The sequence below is a fragment of the Ciconia boyciana genome, chromosome 18 (assembly GCF_034638445.1).
Source record: "Ciconia boyciana chromosome 18, ASM3463844v1, whole genome shotgun sequence".
Lineage (NCBI taxonomy): Eukaryota > Metazoa > Chordata > Aves > Ciconiiformes > Ciconiidae > Ciconia > Ciconia boyciana.
The window spans coordinates 11,177,567-11,202,220 of NC_132951.1; the positions used below are offsets into that span (position 1 = coordinate 11,177,567).

Sequence of the window (24,654 nt, forward strand, 5' to 3'; positions counted from 1 at the left end):
TTCACAAACAGAGGGCTGGCAGATGGAAGCCAGAGTGGCCCTGGTATCAAGGGATGCACTCTGTGGGTGGCTGTGGCTCCCACTGAAACAAGCAGCATGAGGCTCTCATCAAAATGCACATCCTCTTGAGTAAAACCATCCTTGGGTTCTGTTTAGGTGTCACTGGTATTCCTGCTCAGACATCCCTGACCCTTTACTATGCACTCAGGGACATATTCACCTGCTATACAGACAGGATACATGGAGGCTCACAAAAATGTCACAGCTCCCCTCTGTTAGTGAGGTCAAACAACTGATGTTGGGCAAAAGGACTGCACAGGATCCTTCCTACACAGGTCCGAAATCATCCACAAAGCAGCCCCTTTGGTTTAGAAGGCAATGCAGGAGGTGCTCCAGACCACTCCTGGAGCAGATCAGGAGGTCAAGATAATCAATGGAGCCTGTGGGCATCACAACCGAGGAGCATCAGCTGGGCTATGGGTGTGCTGGAGTCTGGGTGGGAACAACAGGGCATGGCCCATTGGGACAGAGAGGCAGCTGAGCAGCTGTGGGAGCTGAGAACGCAAAGCTGCCTGAGGAACTCAGAGGCAGAACTGAGAAGTGTGAGCAACGCTACGTGCTTATTTCTTGGTGGGAAAGATTACTGCAGGAGGGTGGCACCACAGCCCTGTGCTCAGAGCCCACCTCACCTCCCAGGATTCTGTGGTGGGAGAAGCTATTCCTGCACCTTAGGGTGTGCTAACTTTTGTACTTACCACCACCAAAAGGGATCTGCATGTGACTGACCCTCTAGCTGCTGTCTTCCCTCTTCTTCTGCTAGTTTTAACCATTAGAACCAGAAGGCAACCCCAGTTCACAGTTGGACATGTGGCACAGGAGTGCCTGCTGAGCTCCCCCACAGGCTTCACTTCACTTCTTGCTGGTTGCAGCACAACCTCAAACCTCCGCAGAGATCTACAGGCCAGAGCAGGGTCAGAGCCAGACACAGTCAAAGGGTTCCAGCAAACAGAGCCAGACCCAGCAGAGCAAAGGCCCTCAGGGTAGCACTGCTGCCTCACCACACCTTCGGCCAAGCTGAAAAAGGATTAGACTCGTTTATTTCACAGACTGTCTCCAGCTCAAACCACCTCATTATGGGAATTTTTGCAATATATTGCAGACCATTATCTTACTCGTCGCCGTCATGATTATAACTTGCCAAATGCTGTAGGATAAGAGGTCATGCCCTCCACAGGGACTCATAAGCTCATATCCCTACCTCCACCCTAGCTTTGTGCCAGGTAGGGTTTTCTACCTTTCCTTCCACAGCTCTCTCTCCAGAACCTCTCTTGCTGGCTGGAGACCTGTAGCTTATGCTTTGCTAACTGGTAATTTACTTTCCACAGTGAGCACAGTATCTCTGAGCCAGTCTAGAGACAGATTTGTTCTGCAGGCCACATGGTCAAATTGATGAAGAGATAATCAGAGCTCAAAACAGGCCTGCTGAGAGCATGGACCCTCTGGGTGGGCAGAGAAAGGAGTATACCCATGTGCCTGAGCCCTCCTGGGACTGTCAGGAGAGGTGTTTCACTCCAGTACAGCTGTCAAGTAAGACTGGCCAACTCAGTCCAGAGGAGGACATTCAGGGACTACATCAGTGATTACATTTACATGCATTCGTTACATTTATACGCATTCACCATGAAAGGGCAAAGAAAGGCTGAGAATGAACATATGAAAGGCGGGAGATTAGAGTGCTCTCCCAGCCTGGCAGCTCCCTACCAGGGTTGACTTCGGTGCCAGATGGCTCAGGCAGTGAGGCCAACAGCAGCATGCAGAAGATCATGGTAGCAATCGGAGGTGCTGTGCAGGGTCAGACGGGCGCGAGTCCTTCAAAGACAGCAGCTGCCACCTACATTTCTGAAAGACAAAGCAAAGAAAGAAGATGAGAGTCCTCCAAAGACAGGACTTCTCTGTGCTGCAGACTTGCTATATTGTCATTGCTTCGTGACGGGCTGGGCAATCTTCCATGCCTTCAAGAGTGTCTTAACCTCAGCCCTACTCTGACCCATCACCTGATCAGAGGCTTAGGGAAGAACTAATGATTGCCTGACTACATATACCATCTCTAAAGCTATTAATGTAATTCAGTTTTTAGGAGCTCAGCTGCCATGACCACTGTGCAGACATACTCTCCTAACTGCTCTTAAGCAAGTCCAATGCAAAGTAATCTCTCCCCCATTGATTCTTCACTTTCCTTACTATATTAACAAGTACTGAAGCTGCATCTACAAGGAACCTGGATAGTCCAACCAGGCTCCCCAAGTGGGGCTTATCCACCCAATGCACACCTCTATCTGCACCAGCTGACTACTCCAAGTAGCCAAGCGGGCACTCTGGAACTTGTCACACAACCTTAAGATAAATGTCTAAAACAGGGCGAAAATAATCTCTCCCTACATGTCCACATTGCTGCCAAAAGAGCATGTGCACTCACACATGCGAGCACACTTAATTTCCTGTTTGGAAACAAGGAAAATAGCAAAGGGCTTAAACGCTGGCAATTTGAGTGGAAAGCCATGATAACACCTAAAGGAAAACAAGGTCATATCTGCAAAGTTATGTGAATTCTTTGTGTCCACATTCACTACAAAGAGCCTCGGGAGGTTCCCATCCTGGAAGATAGCTTTACAGAAGGCAGGTTAGAAGCTCTGTCTTACAGCGAAATGTCAGGCAAAAAGAAAAAAGAACAAATCAATAAATGAAAAGTTGCCAGGACCAGAGGGTGTTTGCTCAAGAATCCTCAGAGTGGTAGTAAAAAAGCAAAATTGAATGTTAGGATTTGTTAGTAAAGGAAGAGAGGATAAAAAAGGGACCATCACTATGCCAGTGCATACATGCGTATAAGAACGACAGAGCATCAGATGCCATTAGCTTAGAGATTTGTAACAAAAGGCTGTATTTTTTCCACCCAACATAATTAAACTGTACAAGTTACAGCCGTTGAGTTGCTGTGGATACCAAAACAATTGGATATATTCACAACAGAAAGATATACCACAGCTTCTTAAATCTGAAGGTAAAACCTTTGGCTCAGGAAATCCCCCAGCTGCAGATTGCTAGACGCCCAGAAGCTAAATCAGGGTTAGAATCACTGAGGCTTGCCCTGTTTTCATTCTCTTTCCTAAGGATTTGCTACTGGCCATTGTCCCTGCTGGATTCCGTCAGAAAAGATGGCTCTGAGCCTGAAAAACAACTAAGGGCCTTCTTGGGAAAAGAGCCAAATGCTCATGCAGGAGGGGAAGCTAATGATCGGTGGATGCTGCCTGGCGGTGCTGTGCCCAGCCATGCGACAATGCAAGCAAACCCAAAAAAGACCTTAAAATTGCCAGGACCACTCCTGCTTCAGCCACCTCTTGTGCTCCACGTGAGCACCCTGGCCAAGGCTGGGAGGAGGGTGACCACAAGGTTCTGTGATTTTGTGGCATCTTGGGTGGCAAGTGTGCAAAAGCAAAGCAGTGGAGAGAAAAGGCAGCCCATTTCTCAGCAGGAGGGTCTGGCAATCAGAAAAGAGGTTTTGACCAAGTACTCTCCAGCTATGTGTGCATCCAAGGTCGTCTTTCCCCCTGAAATGGAGGGGGGTGATCTCCGATGCAAACACGCCAATTCCCACCATCCCATGAAAAGTACCATGGAGCAGAGACTTCTTGTAGCCGTGTGGAGGGAGATTTTGTAAATACATTTTTGCAGCAGTTTGAATACAGACCTGGTGGATGTTAATCTGTGCAGGGGATTTGCTAGGGTGCCCCAGAGGCTCCCAAAGCAGGACTCGCAAAGGGAACTGCGGAGCGTTCAGCACTAGAGAAGACTGTTGTCCCACAGGACGTGAGAAAGGAAAGTGTCATGAACATTAAGGCTTTAACTTTAACCACATTCTTGGAGGAGGTGATGGGAAACACAGCAGAGCGCTGTTTGGAGGTATATAGGGTGCCTTGGCCATGGCCCAAGTGTCTGCCTAGATCAGCCACACTATGTGGGTGTAGCCTGGGCTAGAGAAGATCCTTCCGCGGGGTCTCCATGCAGGACCAGCCACTGAACAGAGCTGCAAGTTGCTGAGGAGACCTGGCAGGAGAACAGCAGCTTTGAAATATCTCCCAGGTGACTGCTCAGCTGGAGGTTTAAAAGCTGCCAGCTGTACTGGAGCCCTCAGATGGCAGAGGACAACAAGCACACATATGTTCCACGCCCTCATCACCCCCTTCAGAGCCTAGAAACAGAGCCTGGCAAACAGGCAGCTGTAAAGACACAGGCTAGCACCCACCAAAACACCCTGGGATTTCCCTCTGTAACATGGCCAGGGTTAAGGGAAAGGGTGGCCAGAGAGCACTGAAATAGCAGTCGTACATGGCTAGGTGAGGACCAGAACCTGCCGTTGAAGCAAAAAAGAAATGAGAGCAACCCTAGACATCACTGTAAGTGTTCAGCTGCTTTGGCTTCCCATTTGATCCAACAGCCCAGCAAAGAAGGACCAGCAGCAGGGAGGCAGATGCCCAGCAGTGGAGCACAGGGAGGAAGGAGCACCCATCCCCTGCCATCAGGACAGAGCCCACAGCCCAGCTGGGATCGGCTACCACCCCAAGTGAAAGGTACTAAAGCTGAAACTTAGCATAAGGATTTTGGCTTTTGACAGTAGAGTAGTTGTGCTAAGTTTCTCTCATCCTCTCAAAATGACATGCGAGCAAGTCGTGACAACAGCCGCCAATGTCACAGCAATACAATAATGTGCCGTGTAACACAAACAGTAACATTATCTCATTTGACCAGGTACAGACCAAGCACCATAATTTAAGTGCCCATTTGCTTTATGCAAAGCTCACGCCATGTTCTAAATCACACCTATTGTATCGCCACATAGCCAGTCACATCATTTAACTGCTTGAATGCAGCGATCAGGATGTAAAAGATAACAGGAGGGAAGAAGGAATGGGGTGGAGGGTGGACAAGGAAAGTCACGTAGAAATGCCCAAGCACCACGTCAGCTCCTGCCACTGAGCCAGCAACCAGCGCTGGAGGAAAGGTATGGGTTGGGGTGGCTCAGACAGTTGTCTGTCCCACCCTGTCCTGCGAGCTGCAGGCAATACCCTGTGAACTGGGGGCTTCCCAGGACTTGAGGGGTATGTGGAGCTCAGCGGGTCACACAAAAACAGTGTAGCTTGGAGGAACTGCAAGCCAAAACTGGAACATGTGGCCACAGAGGCCAGCCTGGCTTCCAGGAGAGAAAAGGAAACCTTCAGAGTTTCAGCTGTCTGTAGCTCTGTGTCTACAAAAGCTGTCTTTGAATTTGTCCCTTGCCTAAAGGGTGTCCAAGATGAGTAGGATGAAGCCTCTCGGGATGTGCCTGTCTCCACTGATGACAAAGGGAACCTAAACAGCTGGCCTGGACTAGCCTCATCATTCTCAGGTGGCCACAGTTTGGTGAGACAAATTCTCACCTTTGTATGTGGCAGTGACGAACTATTTCCAGCAGTTCAGCCCTACGCAGGGACCCCAGCAGCTGGGTTCAGGCTGTGCTGGGTTTGCTCTTCCCACCACACTTGGTTCCCAGTCATGGACCACCAAAGTACATGTTTGGGAGTCCCGGGAGAGGTGCTGCACACAGGGAGCAAAGAGCATCATTTGTCACCTTCTAATGCTCTACGGCAGCTGCTGATCTCTTGAGCAAGGACTCCAAGAGTGTTTTTCACTCCTGCCTCTAAATTTAGAGGAGCCTCAGCTCCACTCAGGAGCTTGTACTGCTGGAAATCGCTGTTTGAAGAACTACTGATGCTGATTTCTGCTGAGTCTGAATCTCAGCTAGTAGTACATTGGATTCCCAAACTGCACACTTCCAAGTGCTAGAGCGCACTGGAATATAGTACTAAATACAAGCCTCTGTACAAACTGCTTGCAAATCATCTTCCTAATGATTTTTTCTGGGTAGACGACTCGATACTTTTCTTTATAGCTCTTTCAGCTGCATTAGAGTCCCTTGCTGTACTCATGCCTTTCTTCCTGACCTGGCCACACATACGCAAAAAGTGCCAAAACTACAGCACAAGCCTGAAAGCAGCAAAAACAGGATTAGCAACATCCTCACCGAGGCAAGAAAGTGTTAAACTCTGTTCTGGGGACTGAATGGATCAAGTTGCTAATTGCTAACAGCTGGCTGCAGGAGAATAAAATCCTGTTACAATCATTGTGAGAGTGGAAAAAAAAAAATCTACTTGCTGAAAAACTCACTAAGAAATGCAAAAGAGGGCAGTTTTTCCCAATATACCCAGCAGATACCATGTCAAAAAGCCAATCCATCTCCCTGCAGAGAAGCAGCTCGCTGTGACCCAGCGCTGCATGGGGCCTGCAAGCAAAAGCACTGGGCACAGTGGGCGCAGGAGGGAGCTATTCTTTAGTGATGTGCATGAAGGTGGGACTTGGAGCCCCTCCAGGTACTGTTCTCCCTCCAGAGATCCATTATGGAGGTCTGGCATGTTTGCAAGCCTCTCTAGATCCCAACTGAAACAGGCATTTGTTTTAACTGGTTCCTTTGCAGATCATTACCGCGGAGTGGGACCTTAGGGTTTGCTGCAGGAATCCCATCACAGATGCCCAGCACCGTGCCAAGAAACTCCACGGTCACGATCAAGACTCATAGCTGTGTGTATGATGCACTCTGTATGTATTACAGGAGGATCTATCCTAAATCAAAAGTATCCTCAGAAGAGGTTCAGGAACAGTCAGGAGGACTGGATGGTATCTCCCAGCATTCCTAAAGCAATTCAAGGAGGAAACAGCAAAGCTACTAATTGGGACAATATCTGAAGCCTGAAGAAATAGAGGCTGGAAAGTGTGATTTTCATTTTTCTGGCTCCAGAATGATGGCGGAACATTTCTCTCTGCCTCAGAATTGATATGAGATACCCCAAACCCAGCAGTCTTCCTCTGGTGCACATGCTTACAGCCTATGCAGCTCCAGTTTGGACCAAACAGAATTTGTTGATGAAAATGCCTAGCAGAAAGGATTCTGATCACTTCTTAAAACGTTTTGCTTAGTTTACAATTCAAATACTTCTCACTGCTGGCATCAGTTTTGTTTTTTGAAGAGGGATTTTAAGCCCCAGTCATCTCCTCCCTAAACATTCCTATTTACCATTAGCAAAGATTCCACCTTTGCAACTCAACTAGCATCATGCTGAGTGCGCGGGGACAACAATCTTAAGGAAAGGCAATATCTTCTAATGAAACTAACTGCCATAAGAGCAGGGCTGCTGGCCTGAGAAGATGGCCACCCACTCCAGCAGAGCTGCTGGAGTGTGAATGGATGGGACCAGCATCAGGACAGCCATGCTGCATGTGCAGGTGCCCTGCAAGGCGGCGGCGACAAGTTTTCCCTTAGGTGAACTCAGAGCGCGGTCTCTATGGCCATCCCTAGATTCAGTCAACCAGGTAGCATGGGGAGAGGTCTCTGCATGGTAACAGGTGGCACCTGGACAAACCAAGTGCAAACAATGACACCAAAAATCAACACATTAGATAGTAACAGGGGAGCTGGGCAGGCCCAGCAAGATCCTGGCATAAAGCACAAGGCCGCAGCAGGAGTTCTTTGATATGGGCACCAACAGAGATGGCCAGAAAGAACATAAACCTGTGGCAATGTTAGGAATGTGGTGGGGGACATAGGGCAGGAACAGTGACACCACAAAGTGATGTCCAGAGCAGCAACATGTCTGGACAGATAAAAGCAACCAGATTTTAGGTGAAAGAATTGGATCAATCAAGATGCATGAGAGCACTAAGGCACAGCAATAGGAAAACTGAGACAGGAATAGGTTCCAGTGTGATCTCTGAGGTGGCCTGGAGACCTGTCACCACAAGATACACAAAAGAACACATGGGGCTAAGAAGGGGACCACAACATGTGGGAGTGGCACATGAGGTGGGGACAGGGACACTACAGAGCTGGGTCTGAGGCAGTGGCAGAAGAATGGGAACATCGAGGTCTGGGTGTACTTCGTGGTTGCTCTCTTGAGGGGTGGGTGACAGGACTGCCCCGAGGCTGAGGAGGGTTTGAACCTTGTTTTCCACGTTGTAGCCAAACATCTAATGGGGCTATTATGAAACAAGTGACACCTCACTCTTGCTAGATTTTAGGAGAAAAACAGCATTCCAGTCACCCATAACATAGCCATTTAACACTGGGAGAAGGTTCAGCCCATGGACCCAAGCATGAAGGAGTGCCTTACCTACAGCCTGGAGAGAGGTGCAGGTATTTTTGCAATGGAGCTGGAGACCCATAAATCCTCCAGTATTTTCCCATTGCCTGTTGGCCAGTCCCACAGGAGTGGGGTGTCCTTGGTTTGTGAAACTGCACAGAGGGCTTTTGTCACAAAACCAGACTTAGGGATAAATGAACAAATGTAATTTAATCCATCAAAGTAACCAGGCCAAAATTAGAAACCATTAGAAAGGCAAAGCCAAAGATAAGGAAATGCAATTCTAACAAGGGGTGCTTCTTAGTTCAGCTAATCCAAAAACATAGCTACCCTTCCCCACCGGCCCTAGGGCGAGGGTACTCTGTGCTCCTCTCAACTGAGGAACCTGGAGGTACTTCCCATGACCCAGGCAGACCTGCCAGGCATGTCGCAACTCTACACGGAACATGAGCGCACGCCGTCCCCCAGGAACCCTAAACCTACACCCAGCAGCAGGGGCAGGGGGAGCCTTGCTGCACTCCAGCAAGCCCTCCAAAATACAGGTCCCCTCAACTGAAGAGCAGCCTCCAGGCTCCAGCCCTACTGTTTCTGTATGACAGATGATGCAGGGAGGCAGGGGCAGAACAGAAGATGTGCACAAACAAAAGCTCTGATTACCTCCTTTCTCCTTGCCCAAGCAGCAGTGATCGCTGCCCCTTACCAGAGCTTCCTTCCCACGCAGAACGGGCACCAGAGAGCACCTGGCACATTGACATTGTCACTCTATTCCTTACACTGGCATCTCTCTCCAGCTCTTTTTTTTTTTTTTTGAGGAGGTTGCTTACTTTTTTTTTAAACTATCCTTAAAACATATCAACTACAAGTTAGCAATAGTCCTCTCAAGACCTACAATCTTCCACTGCGAGAGTCTCACATAGCAACCATATAGATGACATGTTAACCACACAGATGACAGATGGAGTATTAAGAGCACTCAATCTAAACCACCTTCCTTCCTCCCCGTTCTCAAGGGGCTCCACCATAACCTTTTACTTAACTGTACTCAAACTTGCGTTCAGAAGGAGATCAGGTTACTGAGTTGCAGAATTATTCGGGCTGGAGGAGATCCTCAGGAGAGCATCTAATCCCACCTCCTGCTCAAAGCAGGGTTAGCACCAATTTCAGAGCAGCCTGCACAGGACTTTGTCCAGCTGGGTCTTAAAAAACCTCCAAGGATGGAGGCTCCCCCACCTCTCTGGACAACCTCTTCCACTGCTTGACTGTCCACAGAGGGAAAACTTCACCCCTCCTTATGCCAAGGCAGAAGCTCCTGTTATTTCAGTCGATGATCATGGTCAACCCTCCTGCCACACACCTCAGTAAAGAGCCTGTTTCTTTCTTCTTGATAATCTGCTCTTAGGTATCCCAAAGCCTTCTCTTGTCCCAACTAAACACCCTGGCTCTGTCAACCTCCTCAGCAAAGCCAGATTTCAGTATTAAGTTACTTAATAAGTTCTCCCAAGTCACCACTCGTGAGACCGAGGCTCCATCCAAGCCGTGGGACAGCTCTGGTCAGATTTTGCTATGACTCCCACCAGCTTCTTCATGGGCAAACTAGGGAATAACTTGAGTTTGTCCCATACTGACGCTGGAGCATGGCTGGAGCACTACTCCATGGCCCTCTGCTTAGGGACTGCATGGATCACATTCCCACTGCTAACTATTTTTGAGAGGTATCAGGTGGCACTTTCTAAATCAACCTATTCAACATAGTACTGATCGGCGAAATAGAAACTGAGATACTGTCACCTTAGCACAGCAAGAGGGCAGGGACTGGTTACATTAACAGCAAATAAAGACCAGATACCACCAAAACTGCTCAGGAGGGTGTTTCTCAGCTCAGAGCCCACCAGCTACCAGCAGTGGTGAGGCAGCCTAGCAGAGCATGAAGGATATGCCAGAGATCAGACCTTGCCCAGGGCAAGGGGGACCTGCCTTCCCTCTGCCCAGGACCTGCCCCGGAAACCTGACACGCTCCTGCTCCCAAAGCAGAGCCTCCTGCCTCCCGGGAGCAGCAGCATTTGGTCAACAGCAGGGAACTTAGTCAGGATCCAGGTATATGATGTCAACAGTTACTTCTGGCAACTGGTACAGGAATCTCATTAAAAACCACAATGTGAAGACTTTTCGGACGTGATCTGCTTTCCATCAGAGCACATGGATCACTGAGCATGTTCTTTCTTTAATTTGACATTGACTTACTAACGCACCAGCTTCCCCAGATCTCGCTCTGGATGGAGGTTAGTCTCAACTGCCTGTTGGTTACCTGCTCCCACTCTATTTTAAAACATTGCGACAACATTTATGTTTTCCCAAACCTCTGGAACTCCTTTGGTCTTCCCAGATTTATTACACATCAGCAGCCAGGATTCAGAAAGCTGCTTTGCCAATTTGTTTTAAACAAACAGGTTCCAATCTTGCTCAAGTTTCAAAGACTTAAAAATGTTATCTTGCATTTAACACCCTCCCTCGTTACCAGTGCAATGGAAGGCATTCGATATCCTCATAAAGGAGAGTACATCATCCAGCTTCTCCCCAAACACAGGAAACACTTTCCTTCTCGGTGTTGTTATTAGCAATCAGGTGGCTTTTTTAACCTTTCCCAACAATATAAACACCATTGATGAAATTTATTTTTATATAGATACTAAAATATTTCTCACTGCCCTGAAATATATTTGCTATGCTTTTTCAGTCATCTTTAGCTTTCCTTATTAATTGCCTACATTCCAGAATACCTCGTTTATTTATCTACAACTTTTCTTTGCAAAATGTTCCTAGGGGATTCTTTTCAAAAGATAAAACATGATTACTAGGACAGACTCTGCAAAACCAGGAGGGAATCAAACAAAGTCACGTACAGCACCGAGTACCCAGCACCAAGCTGAGAAGCTGCTGGTTTTTGTAAGGGTGGAAGCTAAACTCTAAAGAGATGGTTCAGTGAAAATCAAGCCAGAAACACTATTTTGGAACATCTACTAATTTAGCTGGCAACCAACTTTCCATCAAACCACTGCAGAGATGCTGATACTACCAAAGCTATGTTTTATGAGTTTTGTAAAATGTCTCTTCATATTCATAAAACAAAAATTCAGTGCACCTGTCACTGGAACACGGACCTTACCCTTAGCTTGAGGAGCACTACTGGCTCTGCTGTAACCTTACCAAAAAAATGTTTAAAAGTGTGAAAAGCCATGCCATGCATCTACAAAAAGATACCAAACTGGAGGAAGCTTTTCCAATATCAGAAAGAAGCAAAAATTATTATCACTTACTGCATTCCACAGAACGAAATAACTCCAAATACCAAAATGCAGCAAGTGGAAAGTGTTACTGCCCTCCCACAGCAGACCAGCCTGAACCAGAGGGGACAAGGCAGGTTGTGTCCTCAGTGGGTATCATCTCTTCAGAGGCTGAGCAGAACGTGCATCAGTGCACACAACTGAGAAAGCAAAATCTGGGTACACACGACCGTTACATTCTGCTTGAGCAAACTTTGTTTACTACACAAAGTGTTTTTAAAGTTTAATTTATGACGTGCCTGGCAAAGATGGGAGCAGTAAGTGGCAACACTTAGGGATCAGCTGAAATTGCTGCATCAAGCCTGGAGACTCCAGTGAGGATTTCCAGGCAGGTCTAACCATGTTCTGCTGGGTTTACTATTTACTAGTACAACTCTACAAGATAAAATTGAACTTCTCATGTACAGACACGAAATTTCAATTAACTAAATGTTCCAGAAAAATACCTAGCATGACTATAGACAGTTCAGAGAAGATCTTTGCTTACCACAATATATTTCAAGCAATCAAACCAAATGTTTTGCTTATAAACAAAGGAAAAGACAAGAACACTACAAAATTCTAGCAGCATTTCACAGCTATGGAAAGCCAGAATGGCTGATTCTGATCAAATTTTCCCAAGACAGACCAGAAAACAGGACCCACAGAGAAGTAATACGATTTAGCAATTACACAGAAGGCAGGTAGCGGTAGGAAAATCCTGGGATTGTTTGAGGCAAATAGAATAGAAACAGGAGAGATGAGGGGGAAAAAAGAAATATGTAAAATAATGACGCCTAGGCCAAAAAAAGGATCCCATTTACCTCTTTTCCATATTGAAAATGAACTGAAATTAAAAAACAACAAATTAAAACTGAGGAAATGAAATTCCACGGCATACCATGCGCATTAAGCCTCTGGGACATATTGCCACAGAGCAATGTGGGAGTAATTCAATAAAATATTGGAAGGGGATCTACATAATAAGAACATCTGCAATTCCATTAGCAGAGTAAAAGAAAGAGTACACTGGATATAAATTTTCATCCAGCCAGGCATAAGCAAAGCAGTAATTAACGTGACCAGAAAGTTATCTCCTACACAGACAGGTTATTCCACATGTCTGCATTCAAGCTCTTGGGCTTTCATGTGCAATGTGCCAAGCAGCCGCTGCCTGAGATAAGATGGGTGCCTGAGTAGGTGGGCTGTGATCTAATCCAGTTTGGCAAGCTTTGCGTCTGTGTATAGAGATCGCATTTCAGTTTTCCACGGCTTATTGTGCAGCTTCTCAGAAAGAGAAACAACACTACCCACCTTTTTTTTTTTTTTTTTTTAGCAGAGATTATCCTCTGTGACACAAAAAGGGCAGATGAAATTTCAGCCAAACCTATTAAATAAATACCTGCAGAGAAGTGAGCGACCCTGGAACGCTCTGGTGGAAACACGGCTATTTTGGAAAGTTCTCAGCACCTGAAAAAAATGGGTTTACTGGGGAAATAAGCAGATTTTATCTGGAAGGGCTGCTACTGGAGAGCCCCATGGTTAATCCTAACAATAAGGATTCTCAGGAGCAGCTTCCTGCATATTCATACTCCTGTGTTTCAGGCTAAATGTGAGTCTGAGAAAGTTTGACAGTGACAAAAATTGCAGTAGGTGCATCAGGAGGGGACAGGGACGCCTGCATCTCCTCCGGAGAAGAGGTGAGCGAACGCAGGCGACGCGCAGCCACAAAACTTGCGCGGGGCAGGAGCCGCTGGGACTTGGAGGCTGGGAGCGTGTCCCCCCCGCTCTCCCACAGTCCACAAGCGACTCGCTGCCAGCCCCAGTTTTTGCATATCTGACTCAGCCCTAGCCCTGAAACATTTCAGTCAAGTATGTCGGATTGAGAGCTCAAACACCATGGGCTGTCCCGGAGAGCCACAGCCCAGGAAACAACTTCTGTCTGGGAGAACGACCCCATCCAGCTCCACATTTCTACCCAACAAAAGATCCCGCGGGTCCCAGAGGGCCCTGGGCGTGCAACGCTGTGGGAATACCCGTGATCTGTGAACCCTCCCGCAGCTGTGGGAGGAAAAACAGGGCGCAAAGAGCCACCATCTCCCTACCAGCCCCGGGAGGAAAGCTTCACCTCCCAGTGCTGCCACCTCCACAAACCCCCCTCCATTTCCAGCAAGTCTCCAAAGGAGTTTGTGCTTTCGCCAACGACAGAAACACGCGGGGGGGAGAGCTGATCGCAAGCTGAGAGCCAATTTAAGCTGGAAGGACCCTACCTGCCTTGCCCAGGGCCTGCTGAGCACAGGGAACAACTGCCATGTCTCTTTTGAACTCCATAGGTTGAGCCAGGCTGTAGTTTCGACATTCCTTGCAACTTTCCACCAGCACACATGATATGTTCAAACTTGAGTAACTCCTCCCTCCTCCCTCCCTCCGCACACACAGACAGGCCCAGGAGATGGCCCTGCCTCTATCATCCCAGTTCCTATAGCAACTCCTGACCGAGCAGATGGAAACAGAGCTGTTTTCTAGGCAAATCTGCCTTCTTGGATTCCTCCGCTCTTCCCTGCTGTTGGCCCCTCCTTGCTCCAGTGCTCTCCCCAGGGGCTGCTCTGCTGGCACTTGGCCCAGACTTCGCCTGGAGGAAGGCCAAGCTTTGAATTCATTTAGTAAAACCACAACATAAAGCAGCTCTCCTGCTCAGGAAGCAGGGCCCGTGTAGTCCCAGGGGCAAGCCAGGCCCCGGCACGGCACCGCAGAGCCAGCTTGCACCTTCTTGTTTAACACGGCTGCCTGCGCCCACAGGAAAAATCCCAGCAAGAGCATCGTCACCGTGCTCCTCGCATTCATTCTTCACCAGCCTGTGTCGTCCATGAGGGAAAGGTAAAAAGCAAAGACAGAACTAGTCATTTATTAAGCAATTCCAGCCGACGGGATTATTGCAACCAAAGAGCAGAGCGGGGCACTTCTCAGTCATTTGGAATTCCAAAGTCTTTCCCGGATGAGGGAGAGACCAGCAGTGACACCAGGGCTCAAGGCATGTTCATCGCAACAGCTCACCCCGTTTGCCTTCCTTGGGTTGGGGTCCCCCAGGAGTGACGTTCACTACTGCAGCTGTCGGACAGCTGTGCGACATCACATTCATTTCCTTTTCACTTAAAAATATAGAAATAGAGGGAAAATACAAAACTCAATACCAGAAGGTGGCACTTGGGGGGAGATAATTACCAAGGGTGACAGTGGGAACCTCATGGGCAGGTGACATTACTAAGGCTCCATGGTGGCAGGACAAGCAGGACCACAGCAGATGGAGCCACAGGAGCCACTGACACGGCCACAGGGGCCAGCAGGCTGCGGGCACCCTGGGGAGACCACCCACATATGCCGGTAAGGCACCACCACAGGGCACAGCCACGGGGCTGCAAAACCGCTCTTCAACTGCACAGCCCTGCAAAGCCCTTCCACCTCCAGCACCGGCTGCCGCCCCTGCCCACGGCCGGCCTCTGCTGCAAAGCTACTGCTGTGGCCATTGGAGAGCCCTGGGGTGTGACAGCCTGCAGCAGGCACCTGGGCGACAAGGCCACTGGGATTTGAGAGGAACATCACCTGCTGTCACTGGTATAAGGCCCTAGTTAGGGGACCAGCAGCAGGGACCACAACAGCAGAGGGAGACCAAAGAGCAGAAGTACTTTGCTGACTTGCCCGTTGGGAAACGCAGGTGCTGGCCTGCCTCCTGCGAGGAAGCTGCTCAACAAGGGAAGAGCTGCAATGCCCCGTTCAGACACCCCGGCAAGGGTAAGCGTCCTCCTGGGGCCAGCGGTGCAGGGCTGCGACAGCCGTCCCAGGGTGGGAAGTGGATGCCGGTGTTGTACAGGAGTGACACTCACGGGGACTCCAAAGCAGGAGGCTGAGAAGCAGAGACGGCAGCAATTCAGCCCATTCTTCAGAATCCCATATGCTATACCAGGCCTCAAGCAGGAATCACAGCAAAGCATGAACAGAAGCAGCAGGTATTTTGGGTATTCAAAAGAAAAAAAGGAAGCAGAGATGAACCACTCTGTACCCACACAAAACCCCAACTGGAAAACACAACTGTGAGCTGTAAGACATGGTCATAGGTGCAGTCAGATGCCACCTTGCTCCCATCTTCCTCCCCTACCTCCTTACCCCAACTGAGCCACACAATCCACCTCTGTACCAAGAACAGAAAACTATTTACTTCTTTCCCCCCTTTGGGTAATTTTTCTATGTTTGAGTGTGTTAATCAGCTCAGAGGGATGGGACAATCCCTATGGCTCATATATGGTTTGGGACAGAAACACATGACCAGCAGTAGGGTGGAGGTGGAAAGACATGAGACCTCTCCCTGCTTGGGAAGCCCTACTCCAAGAGGGTGTTACTGATTCCGATAACACACTTACAAAGCACTCTCCTGCCAAAATAAGGATGCCTGCCCTGTCAACATAATGATGCATGGGGACCAAGCTGGATCACAGGCCTCTGGGGTAAGCTGGGATCAAAAGGATTCCCTTTGGAGGACACAGGGTAGTTTGTGGCAGAAGGTACCTCTGGACATCCAGGAACAGGGAGTCCAGGAGGGACATCAATAAAAGCAAAGCAGATGCACATCACAGAAGCAACATCAAGGGTCTAGAGAAAGCTTCCCATTCCCCCGCGGCACCGGGGAGAGCAACGGCCCAACTTGCAAATGGATTTGAGGAGCTCCTTTCCCCGGGGAAGGATGGTGCCGTGGAGGCACAAAGCACTGCTAGAAAACTGCTGATCTTGCAGTTAGACTCACTGTTGCCTTCAGCACTTCAACACAGAAATAGGCTCTCTGCTGGATGCCCTCTGAAATGTAACTTGATCCCGCGGTACACATTCACTAATCAATCTAGGGATAAAGCAAAGCAGAAAACAGTCCTTTTTTCACTGGAATAAGCCCAAATATGCACAATAACAGATCCCACTCAGAGCTATTGCATACTAAAGTACTTCAGAGCATTTTGCATCTCACATCGCAGAGGGAGCATACTTCTGCAATAGCATCATCGGTTCTCAAATTGTGTATTTGAGAGACTTCCTAATGACCTCATAGCAGCACATGTGACCAGTAAGTCATCTTCTCAAAGGACTAGAAATAACATCAACAGACCCTGTTTTGGTTTTGCACAGAACAGCTTTCTGCAGCATGAGCAGGTTTCCAAACGGCGAGGGAGCAGAACCAGCTCAGGCCAGGGCTGGCATTTTTATAGTTTCTCCAACAGATTGTGTTTGGCTTCGGAAAAGATCAGACCAATTAATAGATGAAGGCCCATTAGCAGATACTAAATTCCATATACAAATTTAGACACACAAGCTTGTTTATCCTGATGCAGGACAATTTGGTTGTTTTTAAGGCATCTATATGATATCATGAATCCCAGAAGTATTTCAAAAGCATTCTAAGAAGAGATAAGAGGTGGTCTCACAAAATAGAAAATAATGCCTTGAAAGTGTTTCAGTGGGCCTAAAAACAGTTTTTTTCTTCCAGTGCTTAAAAATAACCTGCTATGCTAAGCAGCAAAGCAGAAACTTGAAATTCGTGAGTGATGAACTGGTGAGCTGTTTGCACTGAAATCAGGAAGCTGCCTTTTGCTGTCCCAGAGCCTCTGCGGGATCAAGTGGCACTGGGAGAAATAAATGAACAAACACCTATGAACATGTTGATGCTAAGGTGAAGACAACTAGACAAACAGCTAAAGACAAACTGACGGCCTTGAACATCTGAGCAGATCCCTCCTCTGTCCTGAGCACAAAGGTCTTGCAGAAGAAGAGCTACATAATCACATTGTAGAAATAAAAGTCAAGAGACATGCACCAGACCTATGACTTGTGGCCAGAGAGCTGCTGCAGTTACCAACACTGAGATAGGAATATATATCCAAGTAAGAATAAGGAAAACACTAATTAGAATACCACCTAAAGCTTTTTCTGACAGGCCTCTCCTGTAGCAGCAGCACAACAGGCTGCTCCAGCTATACTGCCAGACCACCCATCCTTCTACAGTGGCCCTGCTCCATGGTCCTTACACCCCTTGCCTTCCAGTCGCCCGCCTAGCCCAGCTACAGCAGGACCTCTACGTGCCTTTATCCGGGAAGGCCACAGCAGGGACCGGTGACCGCAGTAAGCACCAATGCCTCAAACAGCACCAGGACCTCACCTGAGCAGTCTCCAGCTAAGCAGGGACAAAGGAGTTGAAGAGCATGGGACAGTCCCAGTAAGGAGGCTGGACCTGTACACATTCAAGTTTTTTTATTCTTTCAGTGAGAGGTTGTGAAAGCCAGCTCCCGCCTTCACCTTTCCAGGAACTTTTGATGCAATGCAGAAGCCTGCTGTAAAGTGCTTTGTTTACACCCTACAGCCCACTTCTGTCCTTACCCGTACTGTGAGAGCACGTTCACTCCCACCCTGCCCCAGCCGAAACATCTGCTCCGCCTCGCTCTGCTACTATCGTCCTTCCACTGCAAAGAAATCCACTTCTAGCCATAAACCTGGGAAAAGAGGGAAGCAGGGCAGAGCTTGACACAGCAGAGAGGGCAAGTTTGGGATGCGTGTGTGACATCCTCCAAGAAGTACTGACAAACCACCCTTACATACAAGGTGCTGACTAGAGCTGCTCTGCAGGATAACAGAAGAAGGCTCAGAGATGACACAGTAGCGCATGCGGTGACATATACGGACACCTGATGTGGGACAGACCCTCCCCAAGCAGTGTGAGACAACGGGGCGCAAGGGGAGCACTCGCCCTCCCACCCCATGCCGAAGAAGCCTCTCCTGCTCTGAAGAGAGATGAAAAGAGTCCTCAGGAGGGCAAACATCACAGCAGGACGGTGTCTCCTTTGCCCCTCAGTGACTTCCTAAATCACTAAAACAAGCACAACCTCTGGTCCAGCCATGGGATAGATACATCCTCATGCCCCCAACAGATAAAGTTCTGCAGCTGAGCCAAGCTGCTTGGTTCTGGCCATACAGGCCAGTGAAGTCCTGTCCTGCTGGGACATGGGAGCAGAGGAGGCCTCAGCACCACTTTGCCACCATGGCTCCCTCACCCAGGGCTGAGAAAGGCTGGGGAGGTGGCAATGGAGGAACGATGACTCCTCCCCAGGCCCCAAAATCTCACTCAGAGCTTTAATACTACCAGGAAATACCCAAACAGCAGCAGCCTCCCATTTGCCCTGTCTTTTAAACAACACAGTCCCCAGCTGCTACATCATGGGCTGCCTCAAAGATGGGGATGAGAGTAGAGAGAAGGAAAGCAGCACTTCTGACCCCCAGGTCAGAAGTGGAGCGAGATCCATTTAGCTTTAGTTGTTGTAATGACAAAGCCCCAGTGAACACGTCATCCAGATAAGTCAACTCCTGGCACAGAGCAGCGCTCAGCAAGGACATGCTGGTAAACACTCTCCCTGGCCATCTTAGCTGACGCAACTGTGAGAAAGGGGCAGGGAAAACCATTATCTGCAAACAGACATCCCTCCCTGTCCCTGGGCACTACGACCAGCCCAAGAAGGACATCTCCAGCCTCTCTACCTTGCTCTCATCTGCACAATGAGCCAAGTACCCTCTGGTGTCCTGCAACAGCGAGTGCTGCAGATGAGAATCACTCCCACTCCAAGGAAGGGCTCAACTCCCATGAGCTAGTAAGGCTCTGCTCTGGGCTTTTGACATCTAATCCCTAGAAGCAGTAGATATATTCAGCAGGCACAAGGCCTCTTTCAAAGCTGGCCTCTCTTGAAGCACTAGATAATATCTAATGTCCTGAGCATTGTCCTGCACGTGTTCCTCCCCCACCACTGCAGCAGGCCAGCTCTTTCTGCCCTCCATCCCTGTAACAAGTTTAGAGCAAGGAAGGCGGCGTAAGGAGAGTTCTGACAAGCAGAGCTGCCCAGGACTGCTGGGGACAAAGCCCTGCTATCTCACCTGTGGTGATACTTCCCCAAGTCTGTTCCTCTCTCCCAGAAGTTTCCCAGGTGAATCTGTGTTGGCATATTTCACCTCAAAAACTACAAGCTGTGGGGACCTGAGAAGATCAATGTCTGAGTATTAATTCCAAATCCAGCTCAGAGAAAAGCTTCCTTCACTGGAGATTTTATTGCAGAGACATGGAGAATATGAGCAGAAAGCCAAAGCAAACCATAAGCACTGGCTATAAGCTTCAGCAAGGAGGAACAGCATGCAGGAAGGGAGACTCGCACCAGCCATTTGCTTTTCCCAGCAAGGGACACCGAACCAACTGAACCACCGAATGGGCAGAGCTCAGCCTGCGGCAGTGATGCCGCTACAGCTCCTCCGCCTGCAACGCACAAAGACAGACCCCTGCAAAAATAAGCAGTGCATGGAGGAACTGGTGGGAAAACAAGACCTGTCAGCCAAAGTCAGGCTCCAGCTGACATCCCTGAAGTCCTGTACAGCTGCTGCTCCAGGACCCTCTGGCCATACGACCCCAAACCTGACCTCTGCACTTTCGTCCGAAGCTAGCATGCAGAGAGCAGCTGACAACAGTAGTCACCACATTTCTGCGATTCCTCGGCAAGGACTATCATCTTCAAATAACCAGAAGACTGCAGAAGCCCATGCTCCCAGCCCTTTTTGCTGGCTCTGGTACAGAAACAAAAGGCAGGAGCGTGCGCTCAGGTGTGCAGTTCAGATGGGCAGGATACCAAAGGGCCCCTCGGCACGGTGCGAGTGAGAACTCCTAACCCACCCAAGGACACTGCTGCTTGCTCCACACCACCAGTCATCTGACACAACGGTTGGTTTGCACTCCAGCAGAAATACAACATCGATGTCCAGAGCAGAAGGCAGTGCAAACAAGATCATGACCAGCCCACAGGAGCTCATTTTCAGTGCCAGTGGAGCATGCACATCATTTCTGAATCTCCCCGTTACACCAGGGGATGCAGAGTCCAGGGATGCAGCCAGATTTGAGTCTAGCAACGAGGTCTTGGCTAGGGAAGCTTCCACCTCCACAGCAGCTCCTTGCATCTCAGCCATTTCCCTTCCAAGCAAGGCCCCCTGGCCTAAGTAAGTATAAGGGTGTTGCAATCTGCAGTTTTGTCTGAAGAAATCCAGCCCAGCCCAGACACAGCAGCAGGCCTCTGGTCTGGCCTGACTACGTGCCATTCATGGACACCCACTGCGTCCAGAAGCTTGTGGCATTTCTGAAGGCAAGTTTACTTTTCAGATGTAGAGAGCTGTTCTGCTCCCCTTAATACTCAGGACCACAATGGGCAACTTAGATGTACACTCCAACAGGCACACTCATCTCATGACGTGATATTTTTTCTGAAATAAATGCAGCAGACTCTGGGGAAAACCCTCTCCTCCCATTGCGAGGGGCTGAGGAGGGTAGATAAAAGGCAACTGCATGCCTTGTGTATGTGTGGCCTCAGCCTGGGCGCACAGCTGGCCAGCACCGATCCCACACTCAGCCTCAGGGCGAGGGATGCTCGCAGTGCTCATCCTGTGCCTCCTGACAAGCCAAGCTCGTATCTGGGCAAACAAACACCACGGCTAATACTGAGGGGAAAATACCCGTGTGCTCATTCCAACAATGGGACACATCCTACAAGCGCTGCTTCACCTGTAATACCCCGTGCAAACATGAGAAAACCACCTAACAGGATCCCTGCCTTTTCCTGCAGAAACAGCACTAGGGTCTGCTCATGTTTCCCACACTACCACGGAAAAGACAGAAGGATTCAGATACATTACACATTACACTACTAGCCCTACTGGGACATTTCCTAACAGTTCACTTAAATGTTTTTAAACCTGCAGGATGAGGTAATTCAAACCTAAATGCATAATCCCCACTATAAGGTGGTTCACTAAGTACAACTCTCAAGCAAAAGCAAACAAAAGCTGATCCGGCATGGTACAGTGCTCCATCCCTGGATGTTTTCAAGACTTGGCCAGACAAAGCCATGGCTGAGTCAATCACATGCTGGAGACAGTCCCACTTCAAGCAGGAGGTCAGGCTGAAGACCTCCAGATGTCCTTTCCAAGCAGTATTTCCATCACTCTGTGATAGCGAATGAGAACAGGCAGAATCATTATTGCCAACAGCTCTATGAAAGATTTGCATCAAGTTTCTCTGAAGAGATCTTTCTAGATTATATTAAAAGCTTGGTTAACAAAGACGTTGGCACTGACACAATCAGGGCTAATTCTGTACTGGCAGGGATACTGGAGTACCAGTATCCATGCCTCGATGTATTGCACGGGTCTCAAACAGGGTCAGTACACTGCGTCAGACTATCCTTGCACAAATTAACACCCGCCATAAGAGACTTCTTTTTGGCATTTAACTTCAGCTATGTATTCAAATACAAAAGCTTGCAATAATTCCAAGAATACAGGTTAAAACCAAGACAGCCAATAGCTCTCAAGACGTTAGAAGCAACTAGAAAAACCATTTCCCACTATAAGTCTTTACTCTAGGGAGGCCTCAGAAGCACTGCTGCTATTTGGTGTCCTTCCAGTGCTGGGATGAGGCCAAAAAATGCTGTAGCAGAGACTGAACCACATCTAATTACTGGTGGGTTCAGCCCTCGGGAAGAAGGCAGCACGTCTACACGAGGTGCTCTGTCTGGAGGGTGATGGGGAAGCAGCAGCAGGCACTGAGATGAGAGAGGGTCATTGGCCACCAGAGAAACTGCCATCGGTGCCGTTCCTCTCAGCTCTCTGCCCGTGGTGCTGCCAGGATTGACCCATGGTATCTGCACACGGCACTGGCCAGCAAAGCTCATTTTCTAGGTTAGCAAATGTGACGCCCATCTACAAGAAGGGCCAGGAGGATCCAGGGAACTACAGGCCTGTCAGTCTGACCTCAGTGCCAGGGAAGGTTATGGAGCAGATCATCTTGAGTGCCATCACATGGCACGTACAGGACAACCAGGTGATCAGGCCCAGTCAGCATGGGTTTATGAAAGGCAGGTCCTGCTTGACTAACCTGATCTCCTTCTATGACAAGGTGACCCACTTAGTGGATGAGGGAAAGGCTGTGGATGTTGTCTACCTAGACTTTAGTAAAGCCTTTGACACCATTTCCCACAGCCTTCTCCCGGAGAAACTGGCTGCTCATGGCTTGGATGGGCATACTCTTCACCAGGTAAAAAACTGGCTGGATGGCCGGGCCCAAATAGTGATGGTGAATGGAGTTAAATCCAGTTGGCAGCCAGTCACAAGTGGTGTTCCCCAGGGCTCAGTACTGGGGGTGGTTCTGTTTAGTATCTTTATCAATGATCGGGGATCAAGTGCATGCCCACTAATTTTGCAGATGACACCAAGTTGTGCAGGAGTGTTGATCCGCTTGAGGGTAGGAAGGCTCTGCAGAGGGACCTGGACAGGCTGGATCGATGGGCTGAGGCCAATTGTATAGGGTTCAACAAGGCCAAGTGCCCGGTCCTGCACTTGGGTCACACAACCCCATGCAATGCTACAGGCTTGGGGAAGAGTGGCTGGAAAGCTGCCTGGCAGAAATGGACCTGGGGGTGTTGGACAACAGATGGCTGAATATGAGCCAGCCCTGTGCCCAGGTGGCCAAGAAGGCCAATAGCATCCTGGCTTGTATCAGAAATAGTGTGGCCAGGAGGACTAGGGAAGTGATTGTCCCCCCGTACTTGGCCTGGGTGAGGCCGCACCTCAAATGCTGTGTTCAGTTTTGGGCCCCTCACTACAACAGAGACATTGAGGGGCTGGGGCGTGTCCAGAGAAGGGTAACAAAGCTGGTGAGGGGTCTGGAGCACAAGGCTGATGCGGAGTGGCTGAGGGAACTGGGGTTATTGAGAAAAGGAGGCTGAGGGGAGACCTTATCGCTCTCTACAACGACCTAAAAGGAGGTTGCAGCAGGGTGGGGGTCTGTCTCTTCCTCCAAGTAAGAAGTGATAGGACAAGAGGAAACGGCCTCAAGTTGCACCAGGGGAGGTTTAGATTGGATATTAGGAAAAATTTATTGACTGAAAGATTATCTAGCACTGGAACAGGCTGCCCAGGGAAGTGGCTGAGTCACCATCCCTGGAGGTATTTAAAAGACATGTAGATGTGGTGCTTCAGGACATGGTGTAGTGGTGGACTTGGCAGTGCTAGGTTAACAGTTGGACTTGATGATCTTAAAGGTCTTTTCCAACCTAAACAATTCTATGGTTCTGAGGATAAAGCCCCCTCAAGGTTGTCCCAAAGCATGAGCAAAAATATAAGACTGCTGCTAGCTAAGTATGTAGATGGATGGCATCAAACTGACAGAAAGAGGAAGGACACTTTGGGAAGTTGGGTTATTTGAATAATATCCATCACAATCCAGACAAATGCAAAACACATGCGCTTAAAAACAAAGTCCATGAGATTAATTTACAGCATCGGGACCCTTGTCCAGGGAAACAGCGAGGGAACTCACTGCAGGGCTAGCTCTGCTAGTCTGATTTGTTCTCTTCAGCAGCTGAATCACAGCGCACATGGCCAACACCTCATCCCAAACAATAACATGGCGTTGGAGGCTCACGCTGCACATGTTCTCACAAGCACCCCCAGCTCAGCTCCACTATAAATGCAAAAATGAAAGATAAACATTCCTGGAAGATCACATTACCCAGCATGAAGACATGACAGCTTGTCAGGAACAGTAGAAACAGCCCCGAGCTTCGTGAAAAGCACTCATTTAGGCTGACATTTTCATATTGGAGAATACTATTACTCCAGCTATTTCTGCTACAGGTTTGGGGTTTTTTGGTTGTTGGTTTTTTTGGTTGTCTTTTTTGATTTTGGGTGGGGTTTTTTTTGTTTGTTTGGTTGGGTTTTTTTACTTTTTGACAGGCAGAAACAAATGAGCACAAGTGAAATAACATCACAGTAATACAGATGGACGACAAAACCTGACACTTGTCTAGTTTAGCTCTCCATAAGAAGGCAACACAAATGACTGATACCACTACCAAATGATACCTGCAACAAAACCATGCCCAGATTCTCATCGTTCAAGGAATAAGAGCTGCAAACGCAGTGTGCTCTGCAGGCTCTGTCTCTGTATTTGCTCGTTCTTCAGCAGCTCTTCATTATTGATGGGTGGGACTTTT

General features: G+C 48.7%; 1 protein-coding gene across 3 annotated transcripts in view; it reads right to left on the reverse strand.

Annotated features, from left to right (window-relative positions):
• LOC140661118 (discoidin domain-containing receptor 2-like) overlaps positions 1-24,654 on the reverse strand; it is a 63,480-nt gene that overhangs the window by 31,230 nt on the left and 7,596 nt on the right. The window contains exons 1-3 of one of the 3 annotated variants that reach the window (XM_072882747.1): positions 13,816-13,930; positions 12,948-13,015; positions 1,762-1,899 (exon numbers count right to left, since the gene is read on the reverse strand). In XM_072882747.1, the coding sequence (XP_072738848.1) occupies positions 1,762-1,825 (64 nt within the window). In that variant the 5' untranslated portion in view covers positions 1,826-1,899; positions 12,948-13,015; positions 13,816-13,930. Of the gene's footprint in view, positions 1-1,761; positions 1,900-12,947; positions 13,016-13,815; positions 13,951-24,654 lie in introns of those variants that run through there. The other 2 variants (XM_072882748.1, XM_072882749.1) reach the window with 2 other exon arrangements.